The sequence below is a fragment of the Leptodactylus fuscus genome, chromosome 9 (assembly GCF_031893055.1).
Source record: "Leptodactylus fuscus isolate aLepFus1 chromosome 9, aLepFus1.hap2, whole genome shotgun sequence".
Classification (NCBI taxonomy): domain Eukaryota; kingdom Metazoa; phylum Chordata; class Amphibia; order Anura; family Leptodactylidae; genus Leptodactylus; species Leptodactylus fuscus.
The window spans coordinates 40,191,125-40,216,350 of record NC_134273.1 but is presented as its reverse complement, the minus strand read 5'-3'; the positions used below and the strand labels follow the sequence as shown (position 1 = coordinate 40,216,350).

General features: G+C 40.7%; 1 protein-coding gene across 2 annotated transcripts in view; it reads right to left on the bottom strand.

Annotated features, from left to right (window-relative positions):
* CACNA1I (calcium voltage-gated channel subunit alpha1 I) overlaps window positions 1–25,226 on the bottom strand; it is a 269,848-nt gene that overhangs the window by 91,413 nt on the left and 153,209 nt on the right. For both annotated transcript variants that reach the window (XM_075286787.1, XM_075286788.1), the window contains exons 9-11: window positions 20,408–20,559; window positions 17,026–17,211; window positions 15,407–15,524 (exon numbers count right to left, since the gene is read on the bottom strand). In XM_075286787.1, the coding sequence (XP_075142888.1) occupies window positions 15,407–15,524; window positions 17,026–17,211; window positions 20,408–20,559 (456 nt within the window). The remainder of the gene's footprint in view (window positions 1–15,406; window positions 15,525–17,025; window positions 17,212–20,407; window positions 20,560–25,226) is intronic.

Genomic DNA, 25,226 nt, shown 5'->3' with positions numbered 1-25,226 from the left:
GTCCTGTGATAAGGTATCACGCTGCATCAAGTTATCTCTGTCAAGTTAATATTTGTGTATATGTATGTCCATGTCTAGACTTTTCAGTGGAAAAAGATCAGGCGTGGTAAATTTTAAAAGCCCGATCATTTTATTCTCAATGAGATAAGCTACCACCAGAGCTGCCCACAAAATGCATGTGTATCTGGAGGCTGTAAAATATACCTGTTGACCATATGTGTGTTTAGCCAACCTATATTGAAAATTTATGATGACCTTAAAGGGAATGTGTTGGCAGAAAATGACCTATTATTCAAATTACATTCTTTGTTTTTAACATATTTTATATAGAATTTTGTAATTCCAGCTCTTGCCGCTAAGCTAAAAATTATCTGTCACTTTTTGTTTATTGGTGATGGGACATGGGCCATATACACAATGGTTTGTAGCAGGCCTTATTAAATTCCTTAGGAGACTATCTGGACATGACCTGTGACCTATGACTAAGCAGTGAAATCACCATTTGTAATACTCCTGATTAAAAGCACTAATAGACTTGACAGGCTGGATAGAAGGGTTCTGGGGAACCCTCTGGACCCAGTGAAGGTGGTTGGTGACAGAAGGATACTGACCGTGGTGAGCTGGAGAACAACTTCCATCCCATGTATAAGACCGTGACAGCACTCAGTAGTACTGTCATTGACCGACTGCTTCACCCCAAGTGTGAGAAGGAGCGCTATCGGAGGTCCTTCCTCCCAACCACGGTCAGGCTACATAATCAACATCAGGGTAAGCAAAGATCACTCCACACAGAGAACTAAATGATCCTGAAGTTTTTGTTATCACTCCTACTATATTTTTTATCTTTTCTATCTGAGCTTTTTGTATGTTGTTTTTTTCTTGTATTACTGTATTATCCATGCTGCTGTACACTGAATTTTCCCATGGTGGGACTATTAAAAGATTATCTTATCTTAATAGCTGTGATCAACAATGTGTCGGTAAATGAGGGACTGCTGCAAAGAAATCTACAGATAACAGGAAGTCTCAGCACAATATATGGCCTAGTGGTCAGTGTCAGAACTGCAGGATTTTTTTAAAATAAATATAGACAATAATATGGAAAACTTTTTAAAATCTCACCAAAACAAAACAAAAATTCTTAAAAATATATTTTCTGTTGACATACTGCCATTAAGGCCATATTAACATTACAGTGTCCATTAATTGGCTATATATATATATCAAATTTTTACCTAACCCATGGATCAATTTTTAACACAATCCATTTTTACGTCCTTCAAAACCAGTTTTCTTTAAAAAAAAAAAAAAACAACAGACTTTTTCATCAACTTTTTTTGGTCCATTGCACATGTGAACACTATCCATCATAAGCCTGTTTTTCACTGTATTGTGAATAAGCCCTAGCTCTCAAAAGTTACACTAGGCCCTGGAAACTGTAAAGCAAGTGTAAAATATGCTGCAGAGTATGACCATTAATTAGCCAGTATCACATTTGCATAACTGAGGCTCTTGCTTTTCTCCCTAAACACATGAAAATGAATACATTGTTTAAGACCGGGACATATTGCAGCTTTTTCTGTCTCGAAAATGGCAATGTATTTATTTTATATATGAGAAAACAGCTGTTGAAATCTGCCAACAGAAATTTAATTCATTTACAATGTTCGTTAATGCAGATTTAATGAATTAGAACAGTACATCCAGAATATATGAACAATCTAGACAATACTAGTAATTAAACTGTTGCAGTAAACTCATTTGGTAAATTACCCCTGTACACCATAGGTAAGACGAATAGCAAAAGATATAAAACAACAAACTTGAGAAAATGGCAAGTTAAATGTCGTCCACAAACAACAATCATATTTTATTCAACATTTAACAATGGAAGCGATTTATTGAGAAGACATTTCTATTCTTCTATTTATTCTTATGTTGCATTAAATACCACTGAAAAAGGGCTTATTCATACATAGACTAAATGCGCACCCATTGATTTTAATGGCATACACAGATGCCCATTCACTTTCCATGGATTATTAGAATGGAGAAATACTCTATTTTGATCTATTTTTGATCTCAATTTCCTGTTACCAAGGCATCCTGTAAGACCGACGTTTTATGCATTCCCAAAAGTGCACAAAGGTCTAGTACCTTTAAAAGGCCGACCCATAGTGGCAGGAATTAATAGCGTCACTCAGAATATTTCGTATTACATTGATGAGATTCTCAGACCCTTTGTTTTAGCCTTGCCCTCATACGTACAAGACACCACTGATGTTTTGCGTAGATTGGAAGATCTGGTGGTGCCACCTGAGGCATTCCTGGCTAGTTTGGATGTGGAGGCCCTCTACAGCTCCATACCCCATGACACGGGGTGTGGGGCTGTGGAGGGCTTTCTACGATCCAGAGGTACGTTTTTCTCTGCCCATAACTCTCTAATAGTGGATCTCCTCCAGTTCGTTCTGACCCGTAACACTTTTCTTTTTGACCGCCTCTTCTTCCACCAGCTCAGGGGTGTGGCCATGGGGAGTCCATGTGCCCCGGCCTATGCTAATTTGTACCTGGGCTGGTGGGAGAGGGAGGTGGTCTTTGGTGATGAAATGGAAAGGTGGGCATCATCAATTTTATTTTGGGTCAGATACATCGATGATGTTCTGTTGGTCTGGGGAGGAACAAGAGAGGATTTTGGGGAGTTTGTGAGAGAGTTTAATGTTAACCATCTGGGTTTATTTTTTACCTCAGAGATCAAGGAGCACTCAATCACCTTTTTAGATCTCACTATCTTTAAGTCACCATCGGGTAGATTGGGGACCACGATCTACAGGAAGGAAACATCTACCAATTCCCTGTTAAATTGGCAGAGTTGCCATCCCCTCCCACTGCGCCGCGGAATTCCAAAGGGCCAATTTTTGCGGTTGCGCAGAAACTGCACAAATGTAGCAGACTATGAAGTGGCAGCCAGCGATTTACGTAGGAGATTCCAATGCAGGGGGTACCCGGATGGGGTTCTGCGCAAAGCTTACCAAGATGCCCTGTTACGTGACAGAACATCTCTGCTCAAACCAGTGGAAAGGGATAAAACGGCAGATATGCGAATTATCGCAACATTTGATTCCGCAAATCGAGAAGTGGTGGATGTTTTAAAAAACACTTGGGAAATTCTTAAATCAGACCCAGACATTGGTCCCCAGATTAATGACTATCCGCTTGTCACATATAGGAGGGGTCCTAACCTCAAGGACAGATTGGTGAAGAGTCATCTAGCACCCCTTGTAAATGATAACTGGCTAGGGAGGCATGCTCAGGGTCTGGTGGGGACTTTTTCCTGCGGATCCTGTCGGGCATGCGCATCAATCGTACCTGGCAAGACCTTTAGGAGTAATTCGACAAATATGGAATATACTAATAAAAATTTCATAAATTGTAAGACACGAGGAGTTATTTATCTGGCCAGCTGCTCCGCCTGCGGAACGCAATACGTGGGTAAAACCATTCGCGAGTTCCGCAGAAGGATTCGTGAGCACATAAATGATATCTCTAGAGGCGAAGACACCCCTTTGGCACGTCATATATGTGAAAAACATGGTGGAGATGTGTCCATTGTAAAATTCCAGGGAGTGGAACTGGTCCATCCATCTTCTCGGGGGGGAGATTTTGATAAAAAGCTCCTGCAGCGGGAGGCTAGATGGACCTTTACGTTAAAGACTGTGAAACCGTGGGGTCTTAATGATGGCATCTCGTTTGCCTGTTTTATTTAAACTTGGGTTCAGTTTACCATTTCCATATGTGGGATTTTATGCTTGGTGACTTACCCTATTTACAACCTTTTAAGATCTTGGATGGTGGTGTACAGTGGTAATAGTTATGGTTACAGCTATGGTAGTATGGTTCTATAGTTCTTGATAGGGGTTATGCATGAGGTGTAGTCATCTGTTTTCCCTGTGCAGTATCCCTGTTAAGCTGGTACCAGGATGCTGTGCTGAGTGAGTCCCCCTCTGGGAGGGGATCCCAGTGTTCTGTCATATAGTCATGGTGTTTTATATATTCATCAGGTCATATACTCACCTGTATAGACATTTCCTTTGTAACAATTGTGTATTTGAACTGCAGGGGGGCGGAGTTGGGGAGTTATCATAAATGGTCTTTCTGGCAGTTCTCACCTAGCTGATGTCATTGAATGTGCAGGGAGCTTGGGGCGGAGTCGGCCGTATTGAGTAAGGACACACCTCCGGCTTCTGAGTGGTGCTCGCCTGCACATGTGCAGTAAAGACACAACGTCACATGCCGGCCGTTAGAACTATGGGTCTGCTTTGCACACGCTGATTGGTTATAGCGTCTGCTAGGGGGTGTGGCTTTGCACATTTAAACTCAGCATTCTCCCGCGCCCCCCTATGGCTAAACATCAATGCCATGGGGGAAACGGGAGTCATATCATAAGACGCTAATGTGATTTAGATAGTGGTCAGTTAATCTCCTGTGCACAACAAAAGCCTCTGATGATTCATGCTGACAGGGAGAGTGTTAGTATGTTGAAACGCAGGCTAAGATTAAGATAATCTCGGCTATTGTTTTAGCCCTAAAGCAGGCAAGGGGAATTGAGCTGCCTGAGCTGCATGTGATTTATCAGCAGCAGAGCAGCTCTACCTGTATAACTACTTTAGCCTTAGATAGGTGTTACTATCCGGTTACTCTGTATACCAGCCTGCTAACAAGTCCTCTTTTGTAGGCACTTTATTGCACAGCAGAGAGCTTCAGTGTTTTAACAAAATGAATTATTAACTGTAGCTCCAGCTTATGGGAAGGAAAAATCTATAGCAGTGGAGTTATTTGCCAGCCAGTACTCTAAAGATAACATAGGCGGCTATAGCACACGTTTTTCCAGCCCTGCTCTTTAACCCATTATCCACAACAAAGATAAGAAGTGTAACACTAGTGGGGTAAATAAACGATTGTGGAGGACGTTGTGTCCCACTCCCCCACAGGCTAGGTGGTTGCACATAATCATTATCTTTGTGAATTTTGGGGTATTTTATACCACATTTTTGTTATGTTGTCTTGTACTAAGTATAGTTTTTAATACATATCAATAAAAGTAAAATTTTAAATATGTCCCTGATAGTTACCTACCTATCTCCAATTTCTGTCTGATTGGGTCAGCATTGCTGCTACTGAGCTACCTTCCCCACAATGAACATGACACATCTGTGTTAATAAGCCCCTAAGCCTAGGAGATATAGGAATATGAATAGGAATATACACATCTAATCAAAAATTACACCTGGCCTACATGACAACCTCAGATATTCAATAAATCCATAGCTGAACAAAACTAAGCCTGAAGGGTTTTTGCAAAAGTCCTCAGCTGAGGATCAAGCATACATTAACCTGTCCACACCTGGCACCGATATCATGTATTGGTGGCAACTATGATGTCAAAATGATAGCTTTAGCCCAGAAGAAACTGACTGCACATCATTGCATGGCTTTGGTGTTACAAAACACTTTATATTAATTATATATATATATATATATATATATATATATATATATATATATATATATATATATATATACTGAGAATGCAGAATTAGTTTAAAATAATACAGGTAACTTGGTGAAAGTGAAAAAGTCTACCAAGTAAATGAGAGTACCATCAACTTTTATGAGAAATGGTCTCTTGTTCTCCAAGGGGACTAGCGTGTGAGAGAATGTGGAGGTGCAATTCCTTTGGCAAATTTGTCATCAAAGCATGATATTCGAGTGACTGTGGATTATACTGTTTGGTAATGCCTGGCCAATTACCCATAAATGCTTCCTTTCGGGATTATTTAGAATATTAGATGTTTGTAATGTTCTGCTACATTGCATATTCTAGTAATTTGGATCAATGTTAACATTATACATATGTTAATAAGAAGATTTTTGTGGTCATTATTATCTACTATATTGCAGCATCTGTGTATTGCATGGGTCTTTACTGGGACAAATGTATTCCCTAGTCAAGTGATTTTAGTAAATGAAGGAGATTAGGTGCAAAGTTCAAAGACTGTTTTTCCTAACGTGGGTAACTCAAATGATTTTGGAAACATTTTTTTCTTTGAATTTTATTTTTTAATATTTTTTAGTTGTCCCAGATTGGTGTCCCATCCGATGACCATGGGGCTACTTGTATTCAAATCTCCAGTTTATTTTGTTTTTAGCAGAACCAGGAATGCTACAATACTTGCATTATCATTTTGGGTGCAAAAGTAAAGCATCAATATTGAAGATGAAATATCATTATTCATGGCTTGACTGAAGTCCTAGTGGAAATCTGTCAAATGAATATCCATATTTTATTTTCCCTGTTAAATCTACAGTATGTTTTTTCTATTTTCTTAAAATGAGTTATTCTCTCTTGCTTGTTTTTCACTAATAAAAACTGGTGAAAAGTGGCCAAAATCTAGAAGAGGCTCACTGTTGTGATTAGACTGTTGATGCAAGGCCACAATAAAAGCAATAGCAGGGAATTGGCTGATAACTGCAAGCAGTAGAGACAACACACCTCTGCGAGCCAAGACAGAACCCCAGACACCTTCACCATAGCTCAACACAAAGAGAGTTGGACTTGTGCTGAATCTGGGAATCCAAATTGTCACCAAACAGATAAATGTACTAAAAATAAATGCACTGCTACAGAGACCAACACAAAGTACACTAAAACTTACTAGGAGAAGACATACAAGCAGGGTCAAAACCAGGAGAGGACTTACGAAACAGAAACAGGAGATGAAAACAATATCTGGGAAACAAGCCAACGTCAAAGCAGAATCAGGAGGCAAATAGGGAATCCAGGGAGCAAAACAGAGGTCAGAAAGTAAACAGGAATACTCAGACAAAATGGAGAGCCAAACTAGGAAGCAAACTAAATTAGTCGGCTGTTGTCTCTGGAGGGCAGGGTCTATAGGCCTCCTCAGCTGCTAACTGGACCAAGCCAGAAAGCCTCTGAAACTGCAAAAGCTTACCAGGTTGGTATGGTAATGTTAAGAATGCAGCAGCCGGATAGAGAATCCTGACACTCACATTCATAAATTAATTTTTTTTAAGAAGATGAAGCAGTTACAAGTTTTAGAATTTTCAATAGAATGGTAACCCTTACCAAAGTATTTCTAAGCAAAGAGAAAATATAGAATCAAATATATAGAAAATCTAAAAATCGAATACAGTAATACAATATATAAAAAAAACTAAACTAGACAGAATTTGTTTACATTTTATAATACAACGTTAATATGCTAAATTCACATTTGGCATCCTACCAGTTGGTAAACCTCTAGGTATGAGATGTAAATGATGCTCAGCAGCCAATATCTGAATCAGTTTCCAGGGACTCATTACTTCTGGGCATTTGTAATCATGTACAGAATGTTCTGTGAGTGTCTCAGAGGTCGTATGAAACATGTGGGCTTTTGTAATTGTCTAAAATAGCACATTTGTCACAGCTGCACATCCACAAGATAGATTTTGGGAATGGCCCAGAAAGTCATACCAGCGATAGAATAACAATGCCCCTCAAGGCTGTAACCAATGCCTAAGTTATTGGATATTGTTGCATGGGAAGAATATGCATATCTGACTTCCATGATGTAATTAGGATGCCAGTGCCTCAAGTATGCACACCAATAGAGGGCGCTGACTGAGAATGAGGCACTGGCATCCTAATTACATCATGGAAGTCAGATTTGCATATTCTTCCCATGTTCCTTTGCAGTGGAGTGCTCATGGCTTAATAAGACTCTACACACCTATATGGTGGTCTCTCCCTATGGAGTGACGACATCCCCTTAACCCTGGATATTGTTGGACATATACAAATGAACACACAATTACAGGTCATACACATGGCCATATTATATCTCTATATAATCAGGAAAGACTTTCTTTTGAATAGGCCTTTATGATCTTCCAGGACAGGATCTGATCCCATTTTTGACACTAAGCACAGGATATTGCAGAGAGGTACATGTACTCCTGACTACCAGTTTAAAGTAATAGTCACTTCTATCCAAACTTTATACAGTATCAGCTCTGGCTAGATAAAAAGTAAACGTGAGCCTCTAGAGTCTACCCTGTGGAATTGCTTTAGGCATTGCTCCTGTTGATAATACTAAGAAAACACAGAAGAGAATTAGCAATGTGGCTGTTGGCTCACAATTACTACAGTAGATTTATCCATGGGGAAAATAATTGGTATGTAGTGGTGGAAATGTAAGGATCTTCAACTTCCCTTATAAGCAGCATTTTCAAAAATTGATGTAAAACTGTAAAATGCAATGGAACAGCCATTAAAAATATTGCTTTTATTTACTGGAGTGTTTTCTTTAGCTGCAATTCACTATGTGGAGCCTTAGCCTAAATGTGCGTATAGCACTCTATCAGTCCTAAAGCATCAGTCATCCATGTGCACTACCTCTTCATTCACACAGAGACTCAGGGGTTTCCCTTCTTATTCTTGTCTGAACAGTCTGATCCCAGATATCGGCACTAATCCGATAAAATTATAAAGAAGAAGCATTCATCTAAAGTTGTACAATTGCCCTGGTTTAACCTGGTTTATATTGTAACATATCTATTGTACATAGCCATATACAATATATCCCTATTCATATAACTTGTAGGATATCCAGAACACCCACAAACATATTAGACTGTTCAATCCCTAGAATAGCCTTCAAGTGAAGTGCGATATTATATAATATGTCAAGATTTTATTTTATCATTTTTAATAGCCATTTTAATTGTAATAAACTTGTTGAAGATTTCACTTGAGTATTGGCTATTTAAGAATGAATTGTTTCAGTCATTGGTTCAAGAGAAATATGGAGAATCTGATTATTTATTCCATTTGCACTTGAATTGTGGTGCTTTTTGTGATTTTTTTTTCAGTTTTTATGTATTTTTATAATTCTCTGCACCTAATGAATGTGTAACGTTTACATGGTGCATAGGTATAAGACTGAGGTCACATCTACGCCCATTGCCGTTCTGGGATTTGCCCCATTCTGCTTAAAAACATGGAGAGAAAAGTTCTATAAGCCTATTTCGTGAAGAAACCCAGCAGACTCCCATTACAGTTTATGGCATCCATGGGTTTCCACAGGTAACTGCTTTTTAAGCAGGTTGGGTTTCCATTATCCGGTGCTCAAGCAGACCCAAAGAATGGAAACCCGAATGCAGGTGTGAGTCTAGCGTAAGCCTAATTTATAACTTGCAATGTCTTAAAAAGTCCTAAAAGTTTTGTGCCAGCTCATCCTACTTGGCTTGAAAAACTGCGTCCTAAATCCTTAGTGAACTCAGACCCCGTCTCCCTGGACTATTGCAACAAATTGATGAACCAGTGTGAGTCATTGAAGTAAATTTAACAGAAAACAACATACAAGTAAAAAATAAGCCAAATCTGAAAAGTGGCATAAAAAATACCATCATAGTAATTTGGCCCCAAAGTGCTTTTGGGAAATCTAGATATATCCTGTAAGTGTCTATGATCTTGAGAGCCATTTACTTTATTTCAAGGTGCCTTCAAACCTACAGGCCAGAATCAGTACCGTTTGGTGCTTTGAAACCTACAGGCCAGAATATAAAATTTTTGTGGGACTTTAAGATCCATAGCTAAGTGGGAATTCCCACCATTAAGTGATGGATTCATCTATAGAAATCTACTCTCTTTTGTCTGTCTGTTTCCTTTGCTATAAATGTTAAAGAAAGTTCTCCAGTCTTCAGAAATGTGGATACGATAGTCACTTCTTGTAAAGTAAAAGGTAAAGCAATCAATATGCAGTACTGGGAATTCTATATCAATGGACAGATCACTTCCACCCACTTTCTTACAACACTTCTGCCCGGCTGGAGAATCTACCATTTTCCTGTTTCATCTTGTATTACACCAGTAATTCTGACTTCATCTCATTTGTGGGCTACGTCTCCTAGCACAAAGCTCCTTATATTCAAGCTTCAGCTTTATTGCGCTCATGGCTTCACATTTACACAATATTCTCTTCCATGGGCTGTTAACCACCTCCTGCTTCCATACATCTCCCTGATTTTATGTAGGCTTCGAAACCTCTCAGGCGTATATTAATATGCACAGAATTTCACGCATTCAATGCTATTTCACATAAATGGTGCAGTATAAAAATACATTCAGTGACGGATATAGAATCACAAACACAGGAAAACTGCTAGAAGAGCAAAAACAGTAGTGGTCCTGGGTACACTCCGAAAGTCTCAAGACGTAGCCCATAGTGATCTGTGAGAAGTAGGAGAAGAATCAGCTACAAATTGTGATGAGTTACATTTCTTTTGTTATACTTTTTATAGGTTGGATTTGCACACCGAATAGTATTGTGATTTTTGTGACTTTTTTGTTATACAGTATGAATACCGTATTTTTCGGACTATAAGATTGGATTGGACTGGATTATAAGACGCACCTAGGTTTTAGAGGAGGAAAATAGGGAAAAAAAATTTTGAAGCAAAAAATGGTAAAATATTTAATATATGAGAGTTGTAGTTTCGCAACAGCTGCAAGGCCACATTGACAGGTGACCCTGCAGCTGTACGGGGATGCATAGAGTGTTTTTTTTTGTGGGGCCAGCTGTACTTTTTAGTTATACCATTTTGGGGAATATCTATTGCTTAGATCACCTTGTATTGAAAAAAAACCCGGTGGTTTATGATATATATATATATATATATATATATATATATATATATATATATATATATATTTTTTTTTTTCTAGGGACAGGAGGTGATTTAGAACTTTTATTTATATTTTTAAAGCTTTTTTTTTTTTTTACTATTTTATTCCCCCCCGGGGGCTTGAGCCTGCGGTCACTTGATTGCAAGTCCCATAGACGGCAATACAACTGTATTGCCGTCTATGGGACATTCTGTCTATTAGTATTACGGCTGGTCATAGAGACCAGCCGCAATACTAATATAGCCGTGACAGGCCGGGGAGCCTCATTAGGCTCCCGGCTGTCACCTGAACAGGTCGGCTCCTGCGATATCGCCGCGCAGGAGCCGGCCTGCAACTTCACAGGTACGGGGCCGGTGGGGACCAGCCCCAGGGGAGAAGGGGCCACTGATACTGACCCGGCATCCGCTGTACTAGAGAGGCGGGTGCCGGCGAGGGATAGACGCTGGCACAGGTGCCGGGCCTGAGACATCGCTGCGCTCCTCTGCCCTGCATGAAGCCAGCGGCGGGGGGACGGAGGAGCAGAATAGCATCACTCCTCCCGCTGCTGGCTTCATGCAGGGCAGAGGAGCACAGCGATGTCTCAGGCCCCGGCATCTATCCCTTTCCGGCTTCCGCCTCTCTAGTTCAGCGGGTGCCAGGCGCCACATTCGGACTATAAGACGCACCCTTCTTTTCCCCCCAAATTTGGGGGAAAAAAAGTGCGTCTTATAGTCCGAAAAATACGGTACATACACCGTTTTTATTCCTTTTTTTGTTGTCTTAACGCAATTTTTTTTTTTAAATAGCATGCTCTACATATGGTATTTTTATGGGCTACTCCATTCTTTTCCTATTTTTTCTATGCCAGTAAAAACATACATAAAAAATGTGTCAAAATTACAAAAAGAATTTAAAAAAAATTCCAAAACATACAAAAAATGGCTTTAAAAAATAAGAATGATGGAAAAAAATTGTACAAAGGTGCCGCTAAAGTTGGATCCACACACATAGTTTTTTTTATATTGTTGTGACATTTAGCCTTAGCCTACATTCACATGACCATGGGGTGAAAATGGCTGGGGAAAATGGATCCTGCCTACATTACAGTGAATGGCTGGATCCGTGAAAATGGGCAAAAATAGAGCATGACCTATAATGTCACGGTCTGTGGTAACGGTCCATCAAAATATTGGTCATGCGAATGGCCCCCATTCAGGGCCGGCGTCAGCGCACGGCATAGTCGGGCAAGTGCCGGGGCCCACAGAGCCTCTGGGGGCCCCCCGGAACTTGCCTGTCACGATTTCAGCTCATCGGCGTCCGTCCGCCGATGAGCTGGAATACATACGTGATTAAAGCAGGAGCTGTGAGTTCAGCTCCTACTTTAAAGCTCCGGCCCGGCTTGCGTGTGTAGGCGCGATGACGTCATCACGCATACACACGCAAGCCGGGCCGCAGCTAAGCAGGAGCTGAACTCACAGCTCCTGCTTTAATTGCGTATGTGACTGGAGAGAGGAGCATCGGGGGATCGATGGAAGGTGAGTGATGGAAGGTGAGTATAAGTGTTTGTTTTGTATTAAATATAAAGGTGGAACATAATGAAGGGGGCCCATGAAACTGGGGGGCAAATGAAGGGGAGGGGGGGAACGGCATGACACTGGAGAACATGAAGGTGGTGGGGAGAGAACGGCATGAAACTGGGGACAAAGATGGAGGGGGCCCAATGAAACTGGGGGGCAAATGAAGGGGAGGGGGGAACGGCATGACACTGGGGCAGATGAAGGGGGTGGGGAGAGAACAGCATGACACTGGGGCAGAGATGGGGGACATGAAACTGTGGGCAGATGAAGGGGGAGAACGTGATGAAACTGGGGACAGAGATTGAGGGGGGACATGAAACTGGGGGCAAAGGAAGGGTGTATATGAAACTGGGGTAGAGATGGAGGGGGGGCATATAATTTACGGGTGACTGTAGGAGGATTGTACTGTGTGGGAGCACATGATAAATGAATGAGAATGGGTGGAATCAACAAAAGTGGGTGGAGCCAAATTTGCCGCGGCGCGCAGAGCGCGCCAATGCATTGGCCAATGCATTCTATTAGCCCGATGAAGTAGAGCTGAATGTGTGTGCTTAGCTAATAGAATGCATTGGCCAATCAGCGCTGGCCAATGCATTCTATTAGCGTGAGCTGAGTTTGCACAGGGGTTCTAGTGCACCCTCGGCTCTGCTACATCAGATTGCTACATCTGATGTAGCAGTGCCGAGTTTGCATCAGATGTGTAGTTGAGCAGAACTGGCTCAGCACTGCTAAGTCTCTGCATTCGCATAGGAATGCATTGGCCAGCCTTCGGCCAATCAGCGCTGGCTCTGCCGGAGGAGGTGGAGTCTAAGGTCGGACCTGAATGGAGACTGGTGTGGAGCGATCTTAGACTCCGCCTCCTCCAGCAGAGCCAGCGCTGATTGGTCGAGTTCCGTACTCTGGCCAATCAGCGCTGTCCAATGCATTCCTATTGGAAAAAGTTTATGCCACAAAAATCACAATTACACACCTGATAGAGCCCCAAAAAGTTATTTTTAATAACATTCCTACCTAAATAAAGGTTATCCCTAGCTTACCCTACCTGTACAGCTATCCCTGTCTCTTAGTCACAAAGTTCACATTCTCATATGACCCGGATTTGAAATCCACTATTCGTCTAAAATGGAGGTCACCTGATTTCGGCAGCCAATGACTTTTTCCGATTTTTTTCTATGCCTCCGGTGTCGTAGTTCCTGTCCCACCTCCCCTGCGCTGTTATTGGTGCAAAAAAAGCGCCAGGGAAGGTGGGAGGGGAATCACATTTTTTTGGAGTTTGCCACGTGATGTTCGATTCGAATCGAACACATCGAACAGCCTGATATCCGATCGAACATGTGTTCAATAGAACACTGTTCGCTCATCTCTAGTTGTGAGTAGTCACAACAACCAATCTGCATTCACTTAAACCTAATGTTATGGTGACAGTGACTTTACGGCACACTAGGCTGTGTATAGCAATACAATATTGTACCAGCTGGGTGCAGGGCCCATAAGAAGGGGAAGGGTATTGGACGATGTGTGCACAAAATGGCAGGATCTGTATTTCATGGAATAGTTAGAACTTTATTAGTCAAAGAACACTATGCCCATCTTATGGGCCCTGCACCTGGATGATCCAATATCGTAAGATCTAACCACATCAGGGAACAATAAGGCAAAGGAGGATGCAATGGGGGAGGGGATGATGGTAACACTAGGCACACTCTACACACCCCATCATGTTTGAGTAAGCAAATATGTATTCTAGAGTTCCCATACTGCATCGGTCCATAGCATTGTCAAGAGAGGACTTTAAAAATTTCATGGCGCAAATCATTCTTATCCCGGTGAGCAGATCTAGAAAGGGTCAGCGTCAATCAAAATAAAGATATGTTGGAATAGTTGGAGTGTTTGCTCATGAGTGTGGGAGACAAATGCACCAAAATGTAGCAAATTGCACCAAAGACAGCTAGTAAATAGGTGGCATAAACTTAGACTAGACAGTATACAGATGCATCAGGTTTATCATCCATTATAAGCCTCTTTGACAATTCTGTGACGGCCTAAGTGTACCCTATTTCAGAATGTGGGCAATTTTCTTATTACTTTGCAATGGATCTTATATAAATATCATTTAGTCAATGTGTGCTACTGTTCATTATTTGGCAATTTGTATTTAGAAAGGAAGTCAAATAATAAATATATCTCAGGGGTTTTCAAAAACTCTCTTCTGGGAGCAAAATCACGGCCGCAAAATAACACGGCGTATACGATCCCGGCGCTCAAAGTCTCACACGCCGTATACGTGCCACATCACTCCGTGTGAACGCACCCTTTCTGTTACAATTATATCTACGGAAAAGCCGCTGGCGTTTCTGTAGATATAATTGACATGCTGCGATTTCCAAAACCGCACTAGTTTTGGAAATCGCAAGGTATCCGCACTGCGGTTTTAAATGCAAAGTGGGCATGGGATTCTCATGAATCCCAACCACTTTGCAGTTACTGTAAAACGCAGTGATTCCGGCCCATGGGTCCCCGGTTTAAGGGTAACACCCACAGTTTGATGTAAAGGTAAGGAGTATAATCCCCTATAAGTAGTCTAAGCCAAGTAGTAGTCCGTAATTTTATAACAGCAGCCTGTCTGTAGGTTGTCAAAGTTTAGAAACAGGGAAGAAGAGAAAGATGGGGCGGAGGTGGAGGATGCTGCAATTTCTGTGTGTCAGACTCCTGCTGCAAGAACAAAAAATAAAGCAATGGGGGGCTAGAAAGCACACCTCTCCATATTCACCTGATTATACGGCATGTTACAGGCAGAAGATTATCATTTCTACAAATAGTGAAAGTTATGCAAGTTAGACTCATTTCTGGCAGCAGTACATCTAACACATCTCTACAGCTGACTAAGGAGATAAGGACAGAGTATTGGTAATGAGAGGCACTGCGCTCTTAAAGCGGAAAACCGAGTCTGAGACGGGCTGGTTGCTAAGGATGTACTGCTTGACAACGTAAAATTGATGGGTTGTAAGCAAAGATATAATCAAGCATAGATATAATCCATATGTAGAGCATAACACAGGCAAAATACTAGTGATACAATGTACAAAGAAGTCAACAGACAAACCTGAAAGACGGTAACAATGGCCCACAGCAAAGAGTCAAAGTTTTTCCGGTCAGGTACAGTATCTCCGGAGTCTGTTCTAAGACTAAATTTACATCCAAAAATATGCATCCCAAGTATGCTGCATGGAAGAGAAAGATGATGTTATTATACTCATGATGCCATGATACATTGCTTACTAATATCTATCTATCTATCTATCTATCTATCTATCTATCTATCTACTGCATTCTTCATGTGTAAAGCCTCTTCGGCAATGGGGAGAGATAGAAACCTAAGACTTACATGTTCATCTAGTTAGATTAAATCTACACCTCATGGCACTTGATATCATGAAAAGAAATATCGGGTGTGATGGCGTTTCAAGCATGCGTCCAGTCTTATTTTGTATCATTTAGATTCTGGTTGTTAAAGGGGTTGCCTGGGCAAAAATTTTAAATAGCCTGGTAGAGGTAAAAAAAAAAAATAAATAAAAAAATCACCTTTCCCTGGTCCATTGTTATCTTCCAGCAGAAGTCTCCTCCGCACTTTAACATTGAGGCCAATCAGCGGCCTCAGTGAATGGCATGTGATGTCACTACCTGTGACATCTGGGGGTTTCTTCCTCATGCCGCTGAAGCCGCGACCACATGACCACTGAGGCCAATCAGCGGCTTCAGCAGAAGGGATCTGGGACATCACAGTCAACAAGGAGATTCACTTTGAGAAAACAGCCCAGCAGAAGGACCGGACCACACGAGGAAGACACCAGAGCCATGGGGACAGATGAGTATGATTTTATTTTTTTTTTCAACTTCACTGGCCTTTTTTAATAACAATTTTTTTGCCCGGACAACCTCTATAAGTATAATGTTCTGTCTAAATTGCTTTGTTGGGAATATATGTAGCCTATATGTGGTCTGCTCAATCCACTCCTGGTTTTGGCTTTAAAAAACGCAGCAAAATCTACCCCAATAAATCTGTGTTTCTTCAATGTGGAGCCTTAGCCCTAGGTATAGTTTTAAGCTAAATTGTCATAAAAGTGATTAATCGGTATGTGACGTCTGTTTTTTTTTTTTTTTTTTTTTAATGGATGGCACATGGCAGCATTGAATTCAATGTCTACTCACATGACCATTGTCATGGACTGTCAAAATATAGGTCATGTTCTATTTTTCTCTGTTTTCACAGATCCCTCCATACATCCATGAAAACGGGTGCTCTTCCGGTGCAAAATGTCCATTTTTCACAGCTGTTTTGCACCTCAGTTGTCTGAATGTAGCCTTAGGCCTACCTCACATGACAATGAAAAACAGTGGGAGTGAATAGGTCTATTAACATGGCAGCTTTTATGATGAACCATGAAATGAAGCCATCAGAAAAACTGACATACTCTAAGGAGGATTCATTACCGTATGATACATAGGGGGATTATTACTGTACGGGGCACAAAGGGACTACATGGGGTCAAAGATGGCATATGCATGACTGAGCAGAGTTAGAAACATCTTAACATATATAATTATTGCATCCATTCAGTTGTTGTTCAGTTTGGACCTTCACTTGATGCTCTGTGGACCTTTACTGAAATCAGTTGAGTATTCCTATGATGGATATTTTATATAAATCTGATTATTTTTTACCTGAAAATGAAGATGAAGAGCATAAGTAGCATGCAGAACGTAGCCACATTGTCCATTGTCTTCATTAGGACCACCAGCTGCCTTCTCAGCGCAGGCATAAATCGCACAAGTTTCAGCACCCGTAGGAGGCGAAAAGTTCTCAAAACTGACAGCCCACCATCGTTCTGCCCTATAATCTCCCAGACACTGGGGAAAAGATACCAGCGGTTATTAGGAGCAATTAGCAGAAAATGGGATGATTACTCTAGAAAAGAAATCAATAGACATCCCTCAACTCAAGACTCCTTCCTAAATTCTGCTTGGATGATATACTAACTCAGTAATTACGGTGATTCGAGACCAGCGAGTGAAAGAAGAAAGTTATTTCAGCAATGGCCGATTAAACATGCTGTAGATATTAATAATGTTGGGGAATATGAATTGTAAATGATGATTATAGAGAAAAAAGACCTAATGATTCCTACTTATACATATTTCATAGCGAAAAACTCTGTTCTTCAACATGGCTTCTTCTAGGTTTTAAGGGTCTTGTTCTAAGTGTGAAAACATCTAATTACAGGGAATGGCGGAAGGAAAATGATGAAGGCAGTGATAGCGAATGACTGCAACAAGAAGGATAACAGAATACATGAAAGCTAAAACATGGTAAAGCAAACAAGTGACAGAAAAAGATAAGTCCAGAACAGCAAATGGAAAAGTCAGATATGATCACAGTGGCCCAAAGAATTTCTGGCAGAAAAGAGCACACAATGCGGCTTGTGGGAACATAATTGTATCAATTATATGGAAAGAACAGAAGGTAGTTGTGAGCTGTAGATAGGGTTAGACCCATCCAGAAGAAATCCAGAGGAGCATAACTAAGGGCTCATAGGTAGAGATGTTCGAACAGTAAAATGTTCGAGGTTCGATATTCGTTTCGAGTAGCCCCTCAATATTCGACTACTCAAATCGAAAATCTAACCCCATTATAGTCTATGGGGGGAAAATGCTCGTTTCAGGGGTAGGCAACATTCGATCAAATTATACTTACCAAGTCCACGAGTGAGGGTCGGGCTGGATCCTCTGAGAAGTCTTCTCCTTGCAGCGTCCCCGCGGCATCTTCCGGCTCTGAATTCATTCTGCCAAGGCATCGGGCCTGGGCAGAGCCGACTGCGCATCCCCACAGAACAAGGGGACATGCGCAGTCAGCTCTGCCCAGGCCCGATGCCTGGCAGAGTGAATTCAGAGCCGGAAGACGCCATGGAGACGCTGCACAGAGAAGACTTCTAAAGGTAGGAGAAGAACCAGCGTTGATTGGCCGACTGTATAGCATTCGGCCAATCAATGCTGGTTCTGCATCGAACTTTTACATTCGAATAGTGAGTGGTACTCAATCGAGTACAAGTATTTTGAATACCGTAGTATTCGATCGAATACCTACTTGATCGAGTACTACTCGCTCATCTCTACTCATAAGCACTAGTGCAAGTTTAACTTGGGTCTACCACCCTTTGCAACCACTCACTGGCTGGTCCTGCAAGTAACTTTAAAGCGTAACTAAACTTTCCGACAACTCTTGATTTTCTGTCAGTATTTGTGTCATTAATACATTTTATAATATACTTTATTAACACATTGTGGATCCTTTCTGTGAAATCCTGCATTTTTTTCACTCTTCCCCTTGTTTCTGTATTGAGAACTGTTCTTGCCTCTCACCGAATGTTACTGTGTAAAATATAGAGAAAATGAGGTGGTGGGGGTCAATTCAAACAGTTATATCTCGGAAATTATAAAACAGACAAACTTGCTTTTTGTGTCATATGAAAGAGAACATTCTCTTCTTCCATTTGACACTGAGGCTGCAATAGTATATAAATTATTTCCAGAAATATCACTGGTTGAAAACACAGTCGGGATTGGAATTTTTATATCATATAGATTATACAACTGCATATGGATATCCTGTATTATATGACACAAGCAAAATTGTACATTTTATAATGTCTGAGATATAACTGGTTAAAGTGACCCTTCCCTCATTTTCTCTACATGTTACACAGCCCGTACCCCATATACAGCAACATTCAGTGAGAGGCAGGAAAAGCTCTCAAGACAGAAGCAAGAGAAATAACTATACAGCAGTCAGATATACAGAACCATAGCATCCGATGGTTGTCCATTATCTGATGGACTTTTCGATACAACTATAACATCGATGTTAAAGGGATTTCCTGAGATAAGAATATCAATATCAGATCATGAGGATTCAACACACAATACCCATACCGATCAGCTGGTCTCAGCACCTGACACAGAGTGAAGCAGGAAAAAGACAGCGCCATTCTCTGTGCCGTGGCCATACCATGTTACTACAGATCAGCTCACATTTACATGAAGAGGACCTTTTAGGTTCTCAGGCACCTGCTGTTTTATGTACTGAATTCAGCGTACTATCGGCTTTCCCATTATGTGCCACTGGGGAAGAGCTATCGATGCTATAACCATATCTCTTCACAGTCAGAAGGGTGTTTCTGACGGTCTATGAGGAACACCCCTCCTGACAGTAGAGTCGGGACAGTAGAGATAGTAGAGCTGTACTGACAGAGAGGGGGATTTCCTCGCCACCCAGCCATGACGCTGAGCGGTGAGTAACGCCCCCACAGTACTAGTCTATGGACAAGTACTGTTGGGGGGGGGGGCGTTCCTCACAGTTCAGAGTTCATCACAGACTGTCAGAAACGCCCTTCTGACACTGAAGAGCTACGGTAATGGCACTGATAGCACTTTGCCAGGGGCACATAACGGGAAAGCCGACTAATCCATGAAGGTCCTGGGTGTCAGACCATCACTAGTTGGATATTGGAACAGACCATCAATATTTTTTAGCTTGGACAGTCCTTTTACATATATATATATATATATATATATATATATATATATATATATATTTAAATTGGAGGTACATTGAAATACAGAATGGTCCCATACTAATCTATGAGAGCAACCTGAAAAACATTGATCCTTATAACATGCATGGGCATAAGCCCTAAAACCCAAGTCTTGTAAAAGGAGTAGGAAAAACGACTAAACATAAGTAAATCAGTAATATTAATGTATCCAATTGCTCCAACTACAGACAATACTAATGTACAAATTCATTTGCATTATCTGTACACAGTGGGGACAGCATTTTACTACATAGAGACTAATATTCACGGAAAGCCAATCAATATAACAGAAGAAAGCAGCATGGCGGCACCTTGGCAGGTTTTAGCAGCAGGTACCCTGACTGATTACATTAATCCTGGAGATGATTACCTTGCTTCTAGAATTACATATAACAACACATTAGGGAAATTGTTCCTGAAGCTGGGAAATAAGTGTGAAATAAGATCTGCAATACCTGATAATGACTATGATGCCATCAAAGATGTTATACGGGTTTCTCAGATAGTCGAAAAGACCAAAGGCAGAAAGTTTCAGCATCATTTCCAGAGCAAACATACTAGTGAAGACAATGTTGCTGATCTCCAGGATATTAGTCAGCTCCTCTGGCTATTGGAAGAGACAAAAATATTACATCTAGTTAGAATATTTACTACGTGAATAACAGTATTTACCGTCGTGATAATAGTAAAGTCTAGAAAAGCAAAGTAAAAGTAGAAGATAAAAGAACAAACTGTTGGAATAAAAGGTGACCTACAGTGCTGTGCAAATATTTTAGGCAGGTGTAGGAAAAATTCTATAAAGTAAGGGGATGTTCATACTGTTGTTCAAATACACATTGCACTCAGTGGTCATAGGATGAAAGCAACGGACATTAACATCAATATAGTGACAGATGCAGATGGAGCCTTCTGGCGTTCATTGATTTGATTTAGATTTGATTTTGATTTGTGTCTTCTGTTCATTCATTATTTCTTTTGTTAACTGAAAAAATCAAGCTTATAATTTTTTTTTAGGTTTGAAAGCAGTCTTACTTTGCCGAATTTTTCCCACACGTGCCTAAAACTTTTGCACTGCACTGTACATGACATCGGGAAATTGGCTTTACCTCTGACTGAAATGTAATGGTCACTTGGAGAAGATCCCGTTACAAACCATGCTAATCATAAGGAACTGAGAAATATCTACAAATTCAAAGTGCTATTAAAATTATTCTGAGCAGATATTTGTGCACTGCGGGTGGTTATAATTTAGATAATCTGACACGAATGTGTTGTAGGAGGGATTGTGTATTGGGCAGCATGGTGGCTCAGTGGTTAGCACTGCAGCCTTGCAGCGCTGGAGTCCTAGGATCAAATCATGCCAAGGACAACATCTGCAAGGAGTTTGTATGTTCTCCCCGTGTTTGCGTGGGTTTCCTCCGGGTACTCTGGTTTCCTCCCACACACCAAAGACATACTAATAGGGAATGTAGATTGTGAGCCCTATATGGGACAGTGACTGACAATATCTGTAAAGCGCTGTGGAATATGATGGCGCTATATAAGTAAGCATAATAAATAATCTGTCTTTAATACATTTTTAACACTTGCAAGATAATATAAAACTTTTTATTTTATACATACAATACTACTGTACATTCCAAAGGCTTTTTCCCAAGATACTCTACAATAAAATACTGCACATTGGGTGTGGATACAGTACATATAAGGTGTAAAGGCATTAAAAAATACCGGTATCTTGCTGCAACCAAATTAAAATTAGGTGATTTCTTATTAGTTGTCATGATAAGATGACAGCAACGGACATTAACTGCAGCAAAGTAAAAGGACATAGATAGAGCCCCCTCAATTTGTGTCTCTTCACATTTTCATGTACGACTTTTTCTTCCATCCGAAAAGTAGAAAACATGAGGGAAGAAAAATCTACATTCGTGTCAATAGGAACGGACACAGATGGAGGGGGCTCCATCTGCATCTGTCATTTAATGTCTGTTGCTTTCATCCCATGACAGATGACAGCAACGGACAATGTTAATGCCAGTGTGAACCCACCCTAATAGGTAAGGGATTTACTTAGAACAATCATTGTATTAGTTAATGTTCTTCCAGTGCTCTTGGGTTGGCAAAAGGGCTATTTTTAATATGAATATTATGTATTATTTATAGTCTTATCTATATTAGTTTCTATACATTTATAAATGGAAACATTAAAACAAGACCTGAACAGACAAACAAGAGCCAAGGATTGACAGAATCCATTTTAGAAATATACTGTAAACCAATAACTTTTTATCATTCTCTCAATTTACTTTTTCATTTTTTAGAATGATTTCATTCATGTAAAAGTAATACATAGCACATCTTATAACACCCAGTCCCAGACCCCGACCTATGTCAAACCAACCCATCAGAAGAACGGAAAAACGCATTATAAATCTGTTCAATTTATATATTTCACACGTTTTTGCCTCTACAGTCAAGCAGAAAGATTAAGAATTTATACTCGTGAGCAGACATTTTTCCGCACTTATAAGTAGATTCGTAGTTCTAACCTAGGCTTCAAAGCTGAAGGACATTTTCTTTCCTATTACATGTAATGAGTTGTCTAGCTAATAATAGAGCCCTTAGCCTAGCCAGTGCCCTCTGCCTCTTACTAATTCCGATAATTCCTGTCCTACTACACAGAATAATATTTAATGGTTGAAACTGAATCTCCGAGCCCAAAAACTGCAAAGGAATTCGACGCAGTAGAAATGAAGCCTGGAGCAATGCCATGTAATATGTGAAAGATCTTACGCCTTTGTCTCATGCTGAGTAATGTTGTTGTATAATATGCACGATAGATAATAAATAACTGAGAGATTCGGATTGTTTCTCACCTCCTTAGACACCATTTCCAACACGTATTTGCTCTGAGTCACTGTTATTGAATTCTTTGCATCTTTTGAAACACTTATTCACCAGATCTTATTTCAAAGGTCATTTAACCGTCTTTCCATTGCCGCCATTTTAACCTTTCGGATTCACTTAGACTTATAAAATTAATTAACTTGTTTCCTTACTTGTAAACACATCAAAATAGACAACAAAAATTATTCTTAAATTAATTTGACTTAAAGAGGTTTTCATCTAGTTTAAAGAGTATAAGTGAACTCAGCATTTACAGGTCATCCATTCCACTGGTAGTTGGGGGGATATCGTCACTCCATAAGGAGAGAACCACCATTAAGATGTGTGGAGTCTTATTAAGCCATGAGCGCTCCAATGTGCAAAGGAACATGGGAAGAATATGCAAATCTGACTTCCATGATGTAATTAGGATGTCAGTGCTTCAAGTATGCAATACCAATAGAGGGCGCTGACTGAGAATGTGACACATTGGTGTGCATACTTAAGGCACTGACATCCTAATTACATCATGGAAGTCAGATTTGCATATTCTTCCCATGTTCCTTTGCACAGTGGAGCGCTCATGGCTTAATAAGACTCCACACACCTTAATGGTGGTTCTCTCCTTATGGCGTGACGATATCCCCTCAACCCTGTCTAAGCCTCTCACCTCTGCCAGATCAGTCCTCTCTGCGCCAAGCTGATGAGATGCAAATACACAGCAACGGCTGTCCTTGGCTGAGAAGACTGTATCTGGTATAACCCAACATCATTGCAAACAAAGGCCTCTGAGAAGGTTGGCATGATGTTAAAGAGAGCGCCCGCTATAGGTTTGTTTGACTGAGACTCTATCTTTCTAATTACATCATGGAAGATAGACTTGCACATTCTCGGTCCCTCTATTGGTGTGCATACTTGAGACACTGACATCCTAATTACATCATGGAAGTCAGACTGGTAGTTGGGTCATCTCGGCTGGATGACGTCTTCTTGTGATATTCTGTTTCTATTCAGTTCACCATTGCAGCCTATCACTGACCTCACCAATGATTGATTCTTGCACAGGTCACTACTGAGACCAGTGGCTGGCTGTATTAAGGAACTGAACAGCAATGGAACGTCACAGAATATAAGAAGACATCATCAAGGACCAGTAACAGCATTGACCAGGCTGCCAAAACTGGGATGGAGGATAAGTTTTTTTTTTTCCATTTATACCAGTTGAAGCCAATGTGATTTTTTTTTTTATTTCGGTCAGATGGTCACTTTAAGTCTACATAAAAACAGTTTTCGTAGAAATACTGTACTGTATGTGTATCTTGCCTATTTCTAGGTCGTAATGAAGTGGAAATTGCATCAACTAACATCAAACAACATTTTTATTTTTTCCCATACACTACAATTTTTTTGTGCCAAAAACACATTGGGTGAATTCATTGAAAAGAGGACCTTTCATGTCCTCTAAGGTAAGGAGTGTTGTAAGCCATAGCGATGCTGATGATGCATTGAGTCCAGCGTACTTTCAGCTATGCCTTTATCTTCCCCTGTTGCAGAAATATTGATGCCATTAGTTTCAGCTACCGATAAATCTGCAGTGTCTGAGGGGTTCACAGTTCACCGTCACCACTGAGTCCGCCTGAAATCATGAACAAAAACGTTCTGCAAATATAAGTGAAATAATGGATACTCAATGGACATCAATATTCTCAATGCAGTCCCTTTGGTCTTTTTTGTTTAACCCCTTCCCGCCAATTGATTTTCGTTTTCGTTTTGGACTCCCCTCCTTCCAAACCCCATAACTTTTTTATATCTTCGCTCTCAGAGCCATATGAGGTCTTAATGTTTGCGGGAAATTTTTTTTCTTCATGATGCCACCATTATTTATTCCTTACAATGTACTGGGAAAAAAAATTAACAGTTTTTTTTTTTTGCATTTATTATACCCCCTAGGGGGTCTTGAACCCCAGGGGGTCTGATCACTAATGCAATGCATTAAAATGCTAATGCATTGCAATACATTGCAAAAAATTGTCATTTCTTTTGCAGGCTGCATAGAGCAGCCTGCAAAAGAAAATCACTGCAGACTGGGCGGGGAGCCTTTACAAGGCTCCCGGCTATAATGCCAATGTGACGTTGGCCCTGGAGCATACTCCAGGCACTGACGATCACCGGGAAAATGGCGCCTCAGTCAGACTGAAGCATCGGAGGGGTTAATGCCTCTGATTGGTCCTCCACCGACCGGAGGCATCAGCGCTGGGTGTCTACTGTGTAAAACAGTAGACACCCGGCAGCTATGGCGGCCGCCTGACTCCCGGGCGGCCGCCATAATTAAATACCCGGTGTCCGCCGTAGTATTACAGCGGATGTTGGGAAGGGGTTAATGAA